The sequence below is a fragment of the Bidens hawaiensis genome, unplaced genomic scaffold (assembly GCF_021521415.1).
Source record: "Bidens hawaiensis isolate Kalapana, Puna unplaced genomic scaffold, B.hawaiensis_p1.1 tig00024272_1, whole genome shotgun sequence".
Classification (NCBI taxonomy): domain Eukaryota; kingdom Viridiplantae; phylum Streptophyta; class Magnoliopsida; order Asterales; family Asteraceae; genus Bidens; species Bidens hawaiensis.
Window position 1 is genome coordinate 188544 of NW_027493825.1, and position 19920 is coordinate 208463.

Here is a 19920-nt window from a genome sequence, read left to right on the forward strand (position 1 = left end):
TCGTGTATGTAAGTTTTTTTTCACTTTGCATTTATAGAATTTATTGATGTGGGTGCATGAATAATTAATTAAATTTTATTATCAAGTTAATAATTCTTATCTTTTCCCTCATTTTTATTGTATTTATAGAATGCACTAAATAGAATCCAGCTACTGCAGGGAGTGAAATGAACTGCAACAAGGTACTGAAAAGTTAACAACAAATTCTTTTTATATGGACATATCTTCTTTATAGTTTATAATTTCCATATACACTGATTACTCATTTGTTACGCCAAAAATTAAACCCATTCAATTCCATAACTCACAAACAACCCTATTAAGGTTCGGGTTAATAGGGTTCGGGTTAGTCGGGCTGATCGCGTTAGTCGGGTTACTTTATATTTTGAGGTTAATTTAAATAGATATAATTACCTACCTAAGATATGGCATCCACCATGAAACTATCTTGTAACCAAGTTAAGGGCCCCCACATACATAATGATTCATATGATCAGTATAAAAATCGTATATATGTAATCTGGTAGTCACATATACTTTTTATAATTTATTACTAAAGTGGCCTGCTTTCTTTCAAAGGTTTTACTGGCTTCATGCCATCATGAAAAGTTATGCTTATGAACTGATAGGAAGTGTTTGGAAATGTTTGTTAAACAATAACGTTAAGACGTATCAAAGATAGTAATTCTAATTATTATCATTTTAACAATAGTTGAATTAATTGGTTATATTGCTGAACTGTTTTGCAAATAATAAATAGTTGGGAGTTGGAAAGTAGTAGGTTTAACATTACGAATTTCACTACTACAAGTATAGCGTATAGGTAATGGGGTTATTCGGGTCAACCCGAAACCCCACTTTTTTTCTAAAACGGACCCGAAACCCGACCCTAATAACTATTCGGGTTACACAGGTTAACCCGAATAATCCGATTTATACTATTTGACCCGACCCTAAATAACTTATTCAGGTTCGGGTCGGGTTGGGTCGGTTTAATCGAGTTCAGGCTTTTTGGACACCCCTAGGTTTACATATATTATAACATTATATGAACTAATGAATATGGTTTTGACTTAACCTCGTTACGTGCGTCTAATCCGTTTGTCAAGAAGTTAGCCTCCAAACCGCCAATGGTGGAGAATATAATTAAGATGTTGCAAGATATATCAGTCGGGCTTTTGATCAAGTGGGATTATAAGGCGTTTAATCAATGGATGAATAAACGCATGCTTGCACATGTATGGTTGTTTAAAAAGGTACATTTTTTTTAGTTCTCTCTCCTTTATAATTTTTAAACTTTCACTGTTTTTGTTGGTTATGTAAGATTCATAGTTGGTTTTCTTTTTTTTTTCCTCCCTAATATGAATAAAAACTTAAACCGAATTGAAACAAAAAATCAAAACTGAAATGATACCAAAAACAAGTAAACTAAAATCAAACCGAAACAAAAAACTGAAAATACTAAACCAAACGGATACGAAACCGAACCAAAAATAAAATTTATTGGTGTTTGTTTGTCGATTTTAATAATTAGTATAGCGTTTTTGCTGGAAATTTTGTGGTAATTTATCCTATTTTTTTGGTTCATGCAGTTGCACTATATTTGCACTTTGCCACATCAGTCATTCATGAAATATCAATAGCTCTCAGGATATATTGTTTCAGGTAACAAAAGACGCCATACTTTTTTTTATATGATCTATATATGTATGTGTTGACCTTTTCAGCCTTTAAATGATTTACCACTTCACTAGAAGTATCGATTTGTTAAGGACAAATTCTCATAGATACCACATAAAGATACCAATAGGAGTAATATAAAGAATGTGATGACTTTTGACAATATATTGATATTATTACATTCTCGTAAATACCACATAAAGGAACCATAACTTTGACCATCCAATTCATTTTACTCTAATTTATAGTTTGCAAATAGTTGTGCATAAAGTAGAAAAAATTGATTAGCAAAACCATAAGTGATTGTTAAAGTTCAAACATATTTTGATGCTTTTTTAATTGATTTTTATTTTACTTTAGGATTCAACAATTTGTCAACATAATTAATTGCCATGAGAACAGGTTGCGGTAATGGATGGTTTGGTTAAGGTGTTAGAGCATTCCCATCCCATTTCTCATCCTCATTTCTATAATTACACTAAAAAACATTAAATTTCTCTCTTCTGTTCAATTAAATAATATTTTTTATATCTTTATCATTATAGTTTTATCTCTCCTCTACTCACAACCAATTCAACAAATATTAAAAAATAAATAGGGGCAAACAATGTTCCCCAAATGTTTCCCCAAATTTACAAAAAATCACTACATTTCTCTCTCCGCCCTATAATTTACACTCACAATCACTCACAACCCCACTCCATAATTTACAAACTCTTCGCACATAATTATAGGGGATGGGATGTGAATGCTCTTATAGTAGGATTTTTTTTTTGGTAGTGTTGTTGCTTGGGACTGACATATGTAAGCAAAGTGATAGTAGTCTATGAGATATGGAATACTGGGTTCAGGTCCATATGAGATGACTGAATGAGGTCCATTATGTGTGACATTAGTAGGCCTCACGTAGTAGGCTAGTAGCACAGTCAAGAATGATTATACCACTCCTGTTGATAGTCAACTCATATCATTGGGGAGGTTACACATAGTTATGTAAGTAAATAATGGTTTCATAAGTGGCTTAAAATAGTGATTTGATTTAGGTTACAAGTGGTGTGTTTCTTTGATGGAAACTATTTCAAGGTCTGCTGTGTTTCTTCCAACCTCCTTTCAAGACACCCGTTCCTCCTCTTCTCTCAAACTCAAATTCTGCTGCTTTCCAAGAACTACTCTTTCAGGATTTGGAGGAGGTGTTACTGCTGCTGCTGCTGTTTCTCGTCAAGAAGATGAACACCCACTTGTTGATGTTGATGTTGATGTTGATGTTGGAACCAACAACAACATCCTACCTCCACCTGCACCTCTGGTATCATCATTTCATTCTTAAATAATTTAGATTCATAAACTTATAAGCAATCAATAGATTTTACTTTCAACATCCATTCCAATAATAATATTAAGTATTTTATTGTTTGTTAAAGAAGAAGAAGGAGGAGGTCCTAAATACCACACCACCAGCACCAGATATGACTACTAGCGGTGGAAGTGGGACTAGGGCTGGCCTCTTCAGGACTCCCATTTCCGGTGGTGTCCAGAGCGCAACCTCCGTTCATGACTTACCTAGACCCGCCTTGGCAGTTCGCAATCTCATGGAACAGGTATCATCTATCTACCTATACCTATACCTTATTCAATTCAGTTTCATTACTTACACCTTTAATTTATTACAAAGTTTGTGTGATTTTTTTTTAATTGAAGGCCAGGTTTGCTCACTTGTGCACCGTCATGTCTCGGATGCACCACCGCCGTGAGGGGTACCCGTTTGGTTCCCTTGTAGACTTTGCTCCGGATGCAATGGGCCGTAAGTTCATTCACTTTTCTCTTGTTTTGACCGAATGGTGTTATATATTAGTGATGTGCGTAAAAACGAATTAACAAATAAACCGATGAAGAACCGAACTGGGTCGGTTTAATGATTTCTGAAAGCCGACAATAGTGGGTTGCTTATGGTTAACTAGGTTTCATACCCGCCAAAATAAAATCAAACAGAATTGATTATATGTATTTTTTTAATATCATAGGTTATATGTATTTCTATTGATGCTATGTAATAAACTAATATATATACAAATGTGTAATGACAATTTCTTCTATGGTCAAAAATTTCAATCCCAGACCTACAGACCCAATACTGCGAATTTATATTGTTTTGAGCTATTTTTATCTAGGCCAAATTAATTCTTAACCGACCCGCTATAAACTTCAAACCGGTTAACTGAAAGCGTCATAATCGATCAGTTATGGTTATGGTTTTGAGTCTAAACCGACCCATGCCCACCTCTATTATATATGTCTAATTGAACACTACTTGTGTGCAGATCCGATATTTTCTTTTTCTCCATTGGCCATACACACAAGGAACTTGTTAGCTGATCCAAGGTGTACACTGGTGGTACAGGTTAGTTAGTAGCACAATTGAATTGATCTTTAAGTGAGCTGCGCCTGCATATATGATTGACTGTTTGTTTTGTTGATAGATACCTGGATGGAGTGGCTTATCAAATGCAAGGGTTACTTTTTTTGGAGATATTTATCCTCTTCCTGAAGATCAGCAGGTATGCTTAATTCATCATCCCTTTGTATTATTAATTATATATTCCGCTGCAGTATTGATTTAAATTTTAACCAAAAACAAAAAAATGTATAGGAATGGGCTCATAAGCAGTATATTGCAAAACATCAGCAAGGGCCTTCACAGCAATGGGGGAACTTTTACTACTTCAGAATGCAGAATATAAGGTTGTAACTTACTTTTTCCCTTTGAGATTCAGGAGCAGCATATAAATGTGTTTGTTTGAATTGGCAGTGACATATATTTCATTGGAGGATTCGGGACGGTTGCTTGGGTCAATGTAAAGGAATACGAGGATCTTCGGCCTGACAAGATAGCTGTTGATGGAGGGGAGCATAACCTCAAGGAGCTGAATGCACTATTCTCAAAGCCCCTAAAGGAGTTGCTGTCGTTGGAAACAGAGGTGGATGATGCTGCACTCATATCAATAGACAGCAAGGGGACAGATGTACGTGTCCGTCAAGGTGCACAGGTAAACAAACAACAAAAAGACTTGCCTGCTTTTTCCTTTCTGTTAGGTATAAGATGTTAACAGGTAAGTATGTGTTTGGCAGTTTAACATACAGAGGCTAGCATTCGAAGAAGGGCATGGAGTTGAGACTCTTGAGGAAGCGAAGACAGCACTGTGGAACGTGATTCACAGAGGTAGAGGTGGTGGATTGAAACTGGAACACAAGTTTTGACTCTTAAGGTTGGTTTGTTTTACTTACTTACTTACAGTGTTTGTAAGAGAGTAAATAAAGTCAAGGAATAGTAATGACTAATGGAGAAGATCGTCATTGACTGATTTTCTAATTGTCAAATTAGAAACTTTTATATCCAGTTTCAGATATATTGTGGTTATTCAAGTCATAAACTAACTTAATTGTCATGCATCACAAAAACAAGCTTCTTATGTTAAATTGTATTATGATATTAAGGAATCAAATATCTCATAATGCTGTTTAGAGTCAAGCTCTTACCTCCTAGGTGCGCTTCTTAGACCCTGTTAGCCTCGATCACTTTTTAAAACAATGTCGAGGAATTGTTTACTATCTATATATTATCGAGTAATTGAAACACTCTTGATGGAGCGATTTAAATTTGTATAGTGTATTCATAAGGAGTATATAACACTAAAACCCTAAAGATTTGGTGCCAAGTATTTCGTGTTTCACAATTGCATGAAAAATATCATCCATATTAACCTTGACTAGTTATTAGTTAACTAGTTTTGGTTTGGCTGTTGCCTGCTACTAGCATATCTCTTTCTGTCACATGAAATAGATTTGAATTTGTATTTGGTTGATTGAAGAATAAAGGTGTTATAACTTTTGTTTGTCGAATGTGATGCAACGTTCCAATGCAAGATACATGAATGATGCTTCTATAGAACATACGTCTCACTATAGAAGATATAAAATTTGGACGTCTCTACTCAAGTTTTATTAAGTGATGGTACCCATTCTTGGGGATCTTCAATCAATCAATCTTTCTAATATTTGATAATATAAACATTACAAGCAAGCTTAACTAATAATTCAGTTTCCTTTACACAATTTAATTTTAAGGTGTCCTTGTAACAACCAATTCTAATAATAGCTTTGTATGTTTAAAACGTCAAACTTCTCAATTTACATAAGGGTGCTGCTAAACGTAACCTCCTTACATCATTTTTACTAAATATACCCCCCCATTTGAATTTATTAGATCAATTACTATTAACTCTAGACGTGCACAAAAAAACCGGTTCCGGAACCTAACTGGTGGAACCGAACCGGAACCGGTTCCAGTTCCAACCCGGTTGGTACAATACCCGGTTTGGGTATTTTTGTACCCGAAAATCGTACCCGGTTCTCCTATTTGTATGTCAGTATCAGTTCCAACCCGGTTCTTAATTGGAACCGGTTCGGTTCGTACCTGGAAAAACCGGTTCCGACGGTTTTTTTTGAAGGGTCAAACAAAAGTCAAACTAGCCGTTGGAACCGGTTCCAACGGTAATATAGCCGTTGGAACCGTTTTTTTAGACACCAATTAGCTGTTGGAACCGGTTCCAACGGTAATATAGCCGTTGGAACCGGTTTTTGAGACAATAGATCCGTTGGAACCGGTTCCAACGGTAATATAGCCGTTGGAACCGGTTTTTGATGCCCAAACCTATATATAACTTGTTTCCGCCACTTGTTTTACCACCAAACTCAAAAACAAACTAAAATACTACTCCTTTAGCAAACCCGTTCCTTTACCCGACCATCCAACTAAATATTATTATGGCACCCATCAAAAAAACTAACAAGAAGGCTAAGAAGAGTGCTTTTGTTGCCCCCGTTCCTGTTACGGAGGACCCAAGGGTTGTTACGGTAGTCAACCATAACCGCAACCAAGACATATGGAAGAATTGGGATTTGATTGTGGATGACGAAGGTTATCAAAAGGCTCGTTGCAAACTATGTGGTTCAATATTAAAGCACGATTCCAACTCTACTTTGAGAAAGCACATCGAGAAGCCATATTGCAAGGCGTTGAAAGGGATTGGCACGACCGATCAAATTGACTTGTGTAAAGATTACCCACTATTTCGTTACAACACGACTCAAGTTCAAGATAGAATGGCAAAGTTCGTTATTCAACGAGGTTTGCCGTTTAACCACTTTGATGACCCGGAGTTGACGTCGTTGATTCGCGAAACTCTACAACCGAGATACACACATGTAAGTCGTACTACCTTAAGACGTCATTGTATCAGGTTGTGGGAGTGTGCTAAAAAAGAGTTAATCGAGTCTTTTCATTCTTTAGAAGCCATGGTTAGTTTAACTACCGATGTTTGGTCGGCACCACACGGTTGCCCGAATCATACATATGTGTCACCGCTCATTGGGTTGATCCGGTGACATGGCAATTGATGAAACGCACCATCACTTTTGAAAACTTCCCGTTCCCACATACCGCCGAAAAATTGTTTGAATTACTTGATAAAGTTATAACGACTTACAACTTGAGAAATAAAATATTTTCGATTTCGTTTGACAACGCTTCAAACAATACTAAGGCGGCTGAAAAATTTATCATTAAATATTCACCACCTTGTTTCGGGGATTTTTTTCATGTCTGATGTGTTGCACATATCATCAACTTGGTTGTTCAAATAGGTCTTGACAATGAAAACATTTGTGATGATTTAAAATACTTTAGACTTATGTTACAAGATGTCTTCAAAAGTGGTAAAAGAAGACATCTTGAATATAAGAACTATTGCAAGTCGGTTGAAAGAAAGTATTTGGGGCCGAATTGGGACGTTCCAACCCGTTGGAACTCAACTTGTCATATGTTAAAGTGTGCTTTTGCCCAACGCCAAACTTTACAAGTTTTTCATAACAATCTTGTTGAAGAACGCGAGGCCGATATGTTTCCGGAAAGTGTTTGGGTCCAAGTCGGTTATTTGTTGGAGTATCTTGACGTGTTCAAAAAGTCAACAACAAAATTATCGGGAGTCTATTACCCTACTAGTTGTTGGGTTTTGCAAGAATTGTACTATATGTCTTGTGTTTTTAAAAAGCTTTGCGGAGAAGAACAAACTTTTCGAAAATATTGTTGCGGTGATGAAAGAAAAGTTCATAAAATATTTTGATAACATACCGCCGGTCTTTACTTGTGTCGCCGCATTAAACCCCTATTGGAATGTTAATGGGGTTGAAACAACGATTGAGGAAATATTCGACAACTTAGGTATGCACGAGATTGACCCGAAGTTGTCGACGGAAGCGAAGGGCAAGTTCAACAAAAACCTTCAAGACCTTTAATTAATCAGTTAGTGAGAACCCAAGCCAGACACATTAATTGTTAAACTGCAAGTATTATATTACCTTATTCTCCCACTCAAACTCCGCCCACATCGTTCTGAAAGCTGCATCACTACAGACAGCTGGAGATATATAATCCATAATGTCAATATGAATATCATTCAAGACAATAACGGTGCGCTCCATGACATTGGAAGTTTCATATACAATGTTTCCAAAAATGACCCCAGTCTCAGTTGACGACACTTTGATGTTTGCTTTTATCTGCTTGCTGGACTCAGGGGCAAGAGTGTAGTTTTGTGGACGTTCTACAAGTTTAAGGTCACCCATTGTCGCCAACTCCAAACACAGATTCTGGAGAGTTTCTTTGGTTCTGTTAATAACAGTTACATCAAGCACAATATCATAGTGATTAACCGTAACATAAGCTTCAGCATACACTGGATCACTAAATCCAGTCAGTTGAAGAATGCGGTTCAGTTTATTTGCAGCGTCTCCTTCCTTGATAAATTCCCCAGTCGCCCGTTTAAGATCGTCTTGAACTTCATTCTCCAACTCCAGTTGGCTCATGCCCTACATAAAACATCAATTAGGAATCTCACACATTCATTTGCACTTACAATTTACAACACTTGTGTTAGTGAATAAACATCATGACTTCAGTAATTGACAGCATAGTAAATCAGTAAATTAGTAAATGGCTTCCATAATCATGGTTAAACTGTAAGTACCAAACTAGTGGCGAGTGAGTGCCAACACCATGTAAATGAAGAGACTTTTACATTCCCAAATAATTCAAATACGAATGAAATAAGTTATACTTATGTGCGAGAATGTCATAAGAACTAAGAATAATAATGAATCACAAGAATTTGGTCAAATATAGTGACAAAGCATATGAGATTTTGGTCGATTTGGTTATATCTCATAATTAAGCATGGGAATTTGATCACTCTTGTGAAAAAAAAAAGTCTTGGTGAAGGAAATATTACTCCAAGTTTAATTCAAAAAGTAAATTTTACGACAAATATCAAAATGTGAATACTAATTGCTAAAAGTGATCATATCCAAAACACAACTGCCACAGAACAACAAAAATGAAACAACGAATAATCGTACCTTCCTGCTCTTCAAATGGTAGAAGTCAATGAGATCATCAGGTTGTGCATATGAGATCTGAGCTTTTGCTTTTAGTTCTTCTGTTTCCCTCAGTTGTTTATCAGCAAGCATTTGAACAAAACTTTCACGGCAAGACTGCAGCCATATTTTCTTGATTTCTTCACTTGGATTACATAGCAGTCTTACGCAAAGGACAACTCGGTCGTTACAGTCATTATCAATCGGATGTGGAAGAAATGAGGATTGCCCAAGTTGTAGCATCGAAACAATAATCAGTAAAACTTGAGTGGATGCTTTGTTAACTTCACTCTTTGATGGCTGTACCTCCGTCAATCGCAACACAAGCTTTGTCAATGTGCAGGCTACAACGGCCCCAAGGAAGAAATCACCGGTTAGAAGTAGAGATCTCAAGTTCCCTGAAGCCGAAGTTGTGTTGACCACAGTAGGAGGTGCAAAGGCAGTCTCAGAAGCTGCACTCTGAGTTGCATAAGTGCCATCAGCAAGAATAGCTGGTCTTTTTGATGACACAGTAATGGAGTTAACTTGTTGAGATTTCTTTGAAGAATCTTTAGTGTCCCCTTCTTCTGAAGCCATGTAAAATGGTAAGTCTCCAAGACACTGTTTTATGGTTGAAATCCCACTTTCAACTTCTGACAATGAAAGACAGTACTCGCTAATGATCCAAAGAGCACAAGAACAAACACGTGCAGATCGAATTTGATAAAAGGTGTCTAATAACCTTGTTATAATTGAAATCCTCAGCTTTGGGTTTGTTTCAATTATCTCCCTCACAAAAACAGCTACATCCATTGCAGAAGCAACATTACTATCACCCAAGAAATCCATTAACAAATGCACAACTGTGCTTGCAACTTCAGGGAACTTAATAGCACATGAATGTATTGCTTGAATGAGCATTTGGCGATACTCGCCATCTTTTTCTAATTCTCCGCTTTGAGTTTTTACAACTTCTTTCTTCAAAGTAAGGACAACTTCATTGATGTTTCTTGGAGTGATTAAATCAAGAACAATATCGAGGGTTTTTCTTCTGATATCATGATTAGGGCTTGAAAGAACCCTAAGTACATCCATTATCATATCAACAATAATCTCCCTGTGAGAAACTTTGAGTTCATTTAAACGGTCAAGAACAATAAGTTTCACATTGTTGTCACTTTGAGAGAGCAGTAGCTGGCAATAGGTATTGGCTGCAGCTCTAATTGCGGTAGGAGCAGATGATAACGACACAAGTGTACCAGCACATTCATAAATAACAGCAGCAGAAGAAACATTTAACAGTGATATAATAATCTTTATATACTTCCCCTTTTCCCCTTTGTTTGCTCTACAAACTTTACGAATCAAGTCCAACACAACCATTTGCAGCAGTTCCCCCATTCAGCCACTCGGTCGACATGGGTCAAAAGGTAATTGACAGCTCGTTCCTGTGCACATGTGAAAAGCATGAGAAAAGCATTTCTTTTGGCTGATTGGACTGCTTCTGTCGAAAGAACTTTCTCAATCATCTCTGGAGCATCAACTAGAAGCTGGTCACCTTGCGGAAGCTTGTAAATTGCCATTACAGCAAGAATTGCATTCCTTCTTATATATGGATGTTGGTGTTCAAGATTAGCCAGTATAGATGGGATCAAGGGCTCAATAATCTCTGTCTCGTTCAAACGACAAAGAAACCTCAAAGTAACACCACGAATGTATTCATTCGGACGCTGGAGATTGTTTCTCAAATTCTGGCAGATTAAGATCATTTCAGGCAAGATCTTTCCCCTCGAGTCCGTTTTTTCAATGATTTCTAGATAAAGAAGCAGTAGCTTCTGAACAGTGTGATACTCTGACGGGAGGACATAGCGGACAATTGTGATAAAAATCTGTGGCAGCGTTTCACCATTGAGCAAAAGCATAACTGCTTTTTTCATGGCATCAACCTTTGCAGCATCGTCATGGCCTTCAAGAGCTTCCATGATCTCATTGGCGAGCGCAGGGGTCCCTTCGTCAAAGTGGACAAGTAGAGAGCACGTTTTCTCCATCCCTTCTGAAACAAAATACTCACACAAGTTAGATCCAAATACTCATCATTTAATTTAACTAGAAATATTCCAAACAGAAACACAAGATCATATTTCAAATATCGTAATTAGTGTGACATGTCCAAAGCATAAGATTAAGAAAAACTAAGATGGATCAATAGCTAACATTACAGGTGTGTGTATGTTTGTTCCAACTGGTCCAGATTCATTGCAGGGTAACAACATATAGGGGATAGTCAATAACACATCCAAGTAGACAGATCACAGGATACAAATGTTAACAGGATCAACATCCGATCTTAGAACATAAGTTAGTGTAGAGATGCCGGAAATGAGCTATTGAGAAATCCGAAGCATCAAATAATAATGATTCAAAAGGATCATTTGATTGGATAAATTCAAGATATCACAATAACTAGTGTGGCATGTCAAAAGCAATGGATCCTTAATTTAGAAACCAATAGCTAACATTAGAGATGTATACATAATATAATAACCTAAAAATGAAAATTCCAGATTCATAAAAAGGCGTTGCAATGTAACAAACACATGGAATTGGACGGATCAAGTGTGACAGTGGAATAATATCAGATCTGAAAACATAATTTGGTGTAGGAAGCCTAATGAGCTATATAAAAGTGAGAATGAAATTAATTAAGCTAGGGTTTGAGAAGAGGGTTATACCTTAAGGATTGAGATCTGATGGAGAAAATCGGAGAGTAGTAGTAGTAGTAGTAGATCGATCCACTGATAACAAGGAATGAAGAAGAAGAAGAAGAAGAAGAAGGAGAGAAAGATCGGATCTCGTATTGTCGTCGGCAGCAGCCTCAATATTATTACTCCTTTATACATACAGGTGCACACCCCTTATTGAAAAACGATATCATAATATTTATGACAGGTGCTCTGGGAGTGCTTGGACAGGTGCCCTGGTTGTGCTCGGAGGGTAGAAGATAATATTTATGAAAAGGCCTACGACAGTGTGCCACGACAGGTGCTCTGGAAGTGCTTGAAGGGTAGAAGAGTGCCCAGGAAATACAAAGAGATAATTATGGATATGTATACCAGGAGTGAAACAAGTGTTCGTGCGCCAGTGGGGGATACTGATTTCTTTCCTGTAGAGGTAGGCCTTCACCAGGGGTCAGCGTTGAGCCCGTTTCTTTTTGCAGTAGTCTTGGATGAGTTGTCAAAGTCGATTCAGGGGACTCTCCCGTGGTGCATGATGTTCGCAGACGATATTGTGTTACTTGCTGAGAAAAAACAAGATCAAAACATGAGGCTTGAGGAGTGGCGAACAACCTTAGAGACAAAAGGTTTAAAGATTAGCCGATCTAAGACGGAGTACCTCCACTGTGATTTTGGTGGGATAAACGACAATGAAGACGCACAGATCACAATTGAAGGGCAGGTGGTCCCGCAGGTAACGAAGTTCAAGTATTTAGGATCATTTGTACAGAGCAATGGGGAATTAGACAGTGATGTGACCCACCGAGTTCAGATAGGATGGTGTAGATGGAAAGCAGCCACAGGTATATTGTGCGACAAGAGTTTCCCGACTAAACTAAAGGGAAAATTATATAGGGTGGCAGTTAGACCTGCAATGCTATATGGAACAGATTGTTGGGCCATCAAGAAGGCACAAGTACGGAAGATGGAGGAAGCAGAAATGAGAATGCTACGTTGGATGTGTGGGCACACAAGGCTAGACCGAATAAGAAACGTTGTGTTTCGCGAGAGATTAGGGGTGGTAAACATAGCAGACAAGATAAGAGAGTGGAGATTGAGATGGTTTGGACATGTAAAGAGAAGACAGACGACGAATCCTGTTAGATCCGTAGAAAACATTACTATAGAGGGGAGGAGGGGGTAGAGGACGACCGAAATTGACTTGGGATGAGAGGATTAGGCATGATTTGATAGACCTAAACCTCTCCGAGGACATGGTTGAGAATAGGAATTCGTGGAGAAGTAGAATTAAAGTTAAGGATTTAAAGAGAGAATTGAATACCTTAGGGCTTAGACTTAACTTATTTAGGTCACATACCATAATGGTATTTCCCTTACATATATTATTATTATTATTATAATTATTATTAGCTTTTATATAGCTGTTAAACTGTGATCTTATTATTAATATTATTATAATTAGTAGTAGTTTTTATATAAATGTTAAACTTTGATTTCCTTTATTTTGCTTCATACACATGTACTTAGAGCCGATGGTCTCTCTGGAAGCCACCTCTTTATCCTTTTGGATAGAGGTACGGTGTGCCTACATCCCACCCTTCCTAGACCCTGCTTATAGCTTTGCTGTCGGTGGGATTTTACTGGGCATGATTGATTGATTGATATCATAATATTTATTTATATATTTATTTTAATAAGTTTGGTAATATTATTATTATTATTATTATTATTATTATTATTATTATTATTATTATTATTATTATTATTATTATTATTATTATTATTATTATTCTGATAATTCGGGTTTGGAATTTCGAACAATTATAGTTCGGGTTAAAAAGAATTTCGTGCACTATTCCGTTTGTCAATAAGAAGCTCACAAATTTGTTTGGTTGTCCAAATGGAGACTATCACGGAGGTTAGACATGTTGGTACTAGGGCTGGCAATTTATACACGAGACACGAATACATGACACGTACCTACATGACTTTAACAGGTAACAGGTAAGACCTTAACAGGTTTCGTGTACTAAACAGGTAGACACGAAATTACCTGTTAATTTTCATGTCTAAACAGATATAATACATGTTTACTTGTTAGATACATGTTAATACATGGTTATTTTTTAAATTATATATATATATATATATATATATATATATATATATATATAGTTATATTATATCCCTAACCCTAAATTATCCAAATCATTCTTACAAGTTACAAACCACAGTCGTCGCCTCTCAATCTCTCATCATCCATCCACCGTCGCTGGCCATCCTCCCGTCACCGGCCTTCCTCCAGTCGCCGGCCATATCTCTCTTCGGCCATTCTTACGCCGTCAATTCTTACATAACACAGTTAATACTGTCGCCGTCCATTCTTACAAACCATAGCTTTCGCCTCTCATTATCCATTCCACCGTCGCCGACCTTCCTTCTATCGCCAACCATATTTATCGTGTACTATCGTGTATACCAAGTAGTAACAGGTTCGTGTTGTGTTTGGGTTACATGTACACGATAAGTTTTTGTGTCGTGTACAAGTATACACATTTCGTGTTCGTGTCTTATCGTGTACGGGTATACACGATATGTCATCCCTAGTTGGTACCGCTCCATCTAAGAATATTCAACCGTGAAATTCTTCTTTCATTCACTAACATTAAACACAAATTGTGTTGATTATATTTGAGACATGTCTTCCACAAAAATGTACTTTTCAAAATCATTATAAAGTTTACAAGTCTTCTACAACATGTATCTGTGTTTCTTTGTCTTTATAGTTTTAAGCATATTTTTATCATCAAATGCATACAACAAATACCATAATATGTTGTGGACACACTGTGACATTCGTAATTTTCCTATTCGATTCGTATTCGTCCTTGTATTTGTTTTTATTATGAAAACCGACCCGTTTTGTATCCCGAACCTTGAAGTAATATAAAAATGATAAATTTTATGTTACATATTTGTTTTATGGTTGTCGGATCTCAAAAACATCTTTTACAACCCTTAAAATGCCCCCAAAACGCTCAAAACAAACTTCAGTGACTAAAACTGCCAAAGTTAAATATCAGATTTTTCCCTCCGCGACACTTAGCGCCGCGCTAAGTGTCAAGGGCAGAGCCCTTAGCACCGCGCTAAGGAGCTCTACAGCAGCTAGTTTGTTTTTGGCTTGTTATAACACATGTTTGATCCTTTAAACCAATGAGAAAGCTTGGAAATCTCTAAACCAACCTTATGGATAACCCTAACACCTTATCCTTCATAAAACCAAGCCACACCACTCATTTGAACCTACGCATACTCACCAAACACTCTCAATCTAAGCTCCAAGTTCCATCTTTCAAGTTAACATTTCTTTGATTCTAATTAACTCCATATAATTAAAGATTGTTATTACAACATATATATAATATTTACCCCTTGTTTACCTTCGGTTTTCACTTCTCCGGTCATGGTTGGTTGAAGTGAAATGCTTATAAGGCTAGGCTACATGGAGGATTATTGCAATCTTTGACTAACATTCTAACTTGTTTAATGCTTACTAACCTTGTTTAGTTTCTATTTATTTTAGTTTATAAATTATATTTAATGAGTTCCATGGTATTGGGTATGTGGTGATTATCCTCGGTCTTATCCCGAGTCGAGCACTGAACTGAAACAGAACTCTCGCTTAAAAGCTTTGTTTGCTTAAATAGTTTAATAAACATATTGTATGTAAGATTTGAATATTATACTTTCTAAAATCATTTTTATTATAAGTTCCATGGTATTGGGTATGTGGTGATTATCCTCAGTCTTATATTGATTCGAGCACCGAACCGAAACCGAACTCTCGTTTAAAAGCTTTGTTTGTTTACATAGTTGAATAAGCATGTTGTATTTAAGATTTGAATATTATAATTTCCCAAAATCATAATTTAATATGTTCCATGGTATTGGGTATGTGGTGACTATCCTCGGTCTTATCCCGAGTCGAGAACCGAACCAACACCAAACTTTCGTTTAAATGCTTTATATATAAAATGATTTAATAATATGCTACATATAAGATTGTGTATTATAATTTCCAAGTTATTTAATAAGTTCCATGGTATTGGGCATGTGGTAACCATCCTCGGTCTTATTCCGAGTCAAGGACTGAACCAAACCGAACTAAACCAAGTTCACTCGCTTAAGACACACTAGTTGTGTTTTTGTAGGTTCCCAGCCGGATCTACACGGAATATCTCGTTCTACGTAGGTACGGAATCCCTACGTAAGACGTTACGAGCGTAGAAGACGATACGATTAAACACACGTTACAATAAACAAAGACACGTTGTATTGCAACTGTAAACACGTGATACTCTGATCACACAAACTCGTAAACTCTCTGACTCGTTACAACTCGAATGACAACTTCGTTAAACATCAGCCGTAACCTAATGCATATATATCACGACAACTTCGCCTGGCATGTTCAGGCGAAGTTGTTCCTAACTTCGCTTGTTCCACAAGTTCGCCTATAACAAGCGAACTTGTGAGAACTTCGCTTAAACACAAATACAATTCATTACTAACTCGATTACAGACACTATATACTGAACTACTGACATCATGCACCAACAGACTCCCCCTTGGCAGTAGCTTCATATCTTTATCTTCAAACACGTGTCTTGTAATCTTCAACAATCTTGTATCATCATCTTCAAGCATGCACTCCTTCTCGTACACATACCGAAACAACTCTTTGATATTTCCTCGCTTCGTCTTTCCAAGCAGGAATATAGAATATCTTCTTCTCATTCAGCACATGCAGATCAGCTTGAGACAAGTTCACTAGATGCATCGGATCATAAACTCTCAGCAGCTCTTGTTCATCTTCGTCCTCCATTACTGCTTCAGCTGTCTCACAATCTCCATACCACCACTTCAGATTTTTCAGCACATCCTTGGGCATTTGTTTCATCGGCACTTCTTTCAAACACCGGATCGGCTTATACTTCATAATCATCCAAGGCTTGCCATCTGCTCTCAATCCTCTATCTTTGTCTTCAATAAGTTTTCCCTTTTGTGGTTTCAACAGCTCGAACTTCTTCTCTTTTATACTTTCCTTCCAAACAATCTTTCCAATGACTCTAGCCATATTATCATCACTCCTGTTTATTAACCCCAATCTGGCTAAGTGCTTCACTTCACATTCTGGCAATGTATTCAACGATCTCAACATCCTTTGAAGTACTGAATACCATCATACCTCTTAATCACAAAGAGCCTCAACTGCTCATCATATATCTAGCATATAATCCCCTTTCTCGATTCAGCATAACCTCTAATGTTGTAACTCTTCTTAAACATAGTAGGGACCGCCGGTTTCTTCGTTTTTACAAACCACTGAGCATAGCCTTCTTTCCATCTAGGCTGCTCTTCCCATTCTGTCTCATCATTTCCAATCTCTTGACTCATATCTTCCTTATCGACTTCCGGAATTTCATGCTCCACATTCTCCTCTACTATCTCTCCCTCTTCAATATCATTATCAATAACAATCTCTGCACCAATCTTCTCTATCTCTTCAACTGGTAATACATCATCATCACCTATCAACTCATCATCCATCTCCTCAACGTCCACTACCACCACATCATCACCACCAGCTGCACTTGTCGACTCCCCCTGAGATGTGGAAGTCCGAAGAGCTTGTTCAGTTCTTGGCAACTCTCCACCTGCACCTTTCGATGCATTGGGATCATCGTCTCTATCATTTCGCTTCTTAGTCCTCAGCTCATCGCCTTTACAGCTCGTCTCCCCCTGAGATGCCAAGAACTCCTTCAAAGAATCAATGATTTTGTCATGTTCTATCAGCAGGGACGACTGTATCTGATTCTCTGCAACGAGGCGTTGAATAGCATGGGTCTGGATAAGATTCACCCTTGATTGTTCTGCCACGACCCGTTCAAGTGCTGCTATTCGTTCTGAGTCTGATAAGGTTGCATCGAAATCAAACCTCAGATGTGATATATCTTGAGTGTACTGAGGAGGGATTTCCAATGTAACCGGGACCTCAGAAGTAGGCGTAGACGTAACCTCAGGTGGCAACGTAACTGGTAATCCTGCAGTCGCTACAACCGTCGACTCAATAAATCTTGCCACGACCTCCGTTGGAGTAAGAGTTGGAGGCGGCAACGATACAATCTCAGGAGCCGAAAGTTGGAATGTAGTGGGTGGGAGGCCGAATGCAGATGAGGTAGCCACCACGGGAACATCCATGGCGCTTGGCCTTGTAACTGGCAATGGTGTAGGAACCATGGTCATACCGGACAGTGCGGGTGGAGTGAAACGTACCACCCTTGAGCTCTCACCAGCTCCCGAACCTGCACCTGCCCGTTCCCTTCTAGATCTGCGAATCAACTGATGTACTTCCTCCTCATAATCTGACTCGCTGTCATCATCAGTTCTCTTTCTTTTCCCATGAGTTCGTTCTTGATTTACCAAAAATCGTCTCGCTACATTCACATCATTATCAGAATCAGAATCAGCTACCGTTGTAGCTGTCTTAGTCACATTCACACTCGAAACTTGTGCAATCGAGACTTGTACATTTTCCTCTGGATCCACCATCTCCATGTCAAAGAAGCCTTGACCACCAAATTCGGCATCAAGGTCTACATTCTCCTCCGGTGACACAACAGGAGCAGCAGGTGAAGCTGGTTGAGGTGCTCCAGCCTGTTGTGGTGCCGGGTCCCGAAACTCGTCCCCACGAGCAGGCACATACTCCGGGTTGATCAAGTACCCAAATAGTGGAGTATGTCGAGGACGGAGCTCAGGTTTACTCCTCGCACTGGAAGATCTGCATTGGGCGAAGATTCTTTTACTCACACTTTCTACATATCTGATTGGGCGGCGCTGAGGTAGCGTGGGAGCAACATGATTCAAGATCATTTGGAGAAATCTTGGATACATGAGAAATCTCTCACGCGCCACCGCTCTTCTTTGTCGATCTATCTCATAGAAGACTATCTGACTGAAGCTGTAACGCTTATTGTAAGTCAGAGCAGTCATCGCCGACTGCATGGTCGCGCCCATCCCATCAGTGCCCGCCTTTCTCCCTGACATGCACACTATCATCACATGCATGAGAAAGCGCCACTGGTCTAGCAAAAACCCCTTCCGTCTCTGAGTATCGCCCAAGGGACCAGAGTATCCCATTCTCAGAAACGCTCCATCTCGGAAAGGAGCCACAAAATCTGTCGGATCATCTCTTGTTTCATCTCCGAACCGCAAAGCCGCTCGGATTTGTTCAGATGAGAACTGAACAATCTGATTGTTGACCGTTGCTCGCATCACCGGGGGCTCGACGCGACAGTCATATTCCACGGTCTGCCAAAAATCCTCAATGTTTGGCAAGGATATCGGCAGCGTTGTGGTAATCGCGTGGAATATACGCGAGCGTAGTAAGAATGTGATGATCTCGCGGAAATCATCAACACCACTCACATCCGGGTCTAATGTTATGTACATGTTATGACCCGGGAAAAACTGTCTTTGGTTATCTCCTCCATCATCACCACCTGCGCCTCCTGCTCCAGTTACAGCAGCCATTTCTGCAACAAACAGACTAAGTTAGATAAACGTCAAGGCAAATCACAAGTTCGCCTATTACCATGAGCGAAGTTGTGATTTATTCTGTATAGGCGAAGTTAGAGGTGGGGCGAAGTTGGGAACAACTTCGCCTCAACTTGAACTTCGCCGAATAACAGTTAAGTAAAAAGGGCCAGGCGAAGTTAATGTTAACTTCGCCTAACCGCAACATCGCCTCAAATACTGTTGCATAATTAATTATCAGGCGAAGTTAAACCTCAGGCGAAGTTAAGAATAACTTCGCCTAACCTGTAAGTTCGCCTGAATATGAATCGGCAACAGTTAGGTTTTTCGAATCGACGTGTAGTTGATGAATTTGGAGATTGAGGACCTCGTAAAACATGTTTTTATGAAGTTCTAGACGATCATTATGATTACGACCACGTAATAACAAGTTTGAAAATTG

General features: G+C 38.3%; 1 protein-coding gene and 1 pseudogene across 2 annotated transcripts in view; one reads left to right on the plus strand and one right to left on the minus strand.

Annotated features, from left to right (window-relative positions):
• LOC143568986 (non-canonical heme oxygenase HOZ, chloroplastic-like) overlaps positions 1-5116 on the plus strand; it is a 30212-nt gene extending 25096 nt beyond the window's left edge. The window contains exons 2-9 of the mRNA XM_077055003.1: positions 2859-2986; positions 3102-3278; positions 3379-3481; positions 3999-4078; positions 4158-4235; positions 4328-4419; positions 4487-4724; positions 4807-5116. Of these exons, the coding sequence (XP_076911118.1) occupies positions 2859-2986; positions 3102-3278; positions 3379-3481; positions 3999-4078; positions 4158-4235; positions 4328-4419; positions 4487-4724; positions 4807-4935 (1025 nt within the window). The 3' untranslated portion in view covers positions 4936-5116. The remainder of the gene's footprint in view (positions 1-2858; positions 2987-3101; positions 3279-3378; positions 3482-3998; positions 4079-4157; positions 4236-4327; positions 4420-4486; positions 4725-4806) is intronic.
• Positions 5117-8059: 2943 nt separating this feature from the next.
• On the minus strand, positions 8060-12046 carry LOC143568990 (coatomer subunit beta-1-like; annotated as a pseudogene). The gene is made up of 3 exons (XR_013141659.1): positions 11880-12046; positions 9151-11200; positions 8060-8604 (listed from the first exon to the last, which is right to left on the minus strand). The product of XR_013141659.1 is annotated as a coatomer subunit beta-1-like (transcript).
• Between the last annotated feature and the right edge of the window lie 7874 nt (positions 12047-19920).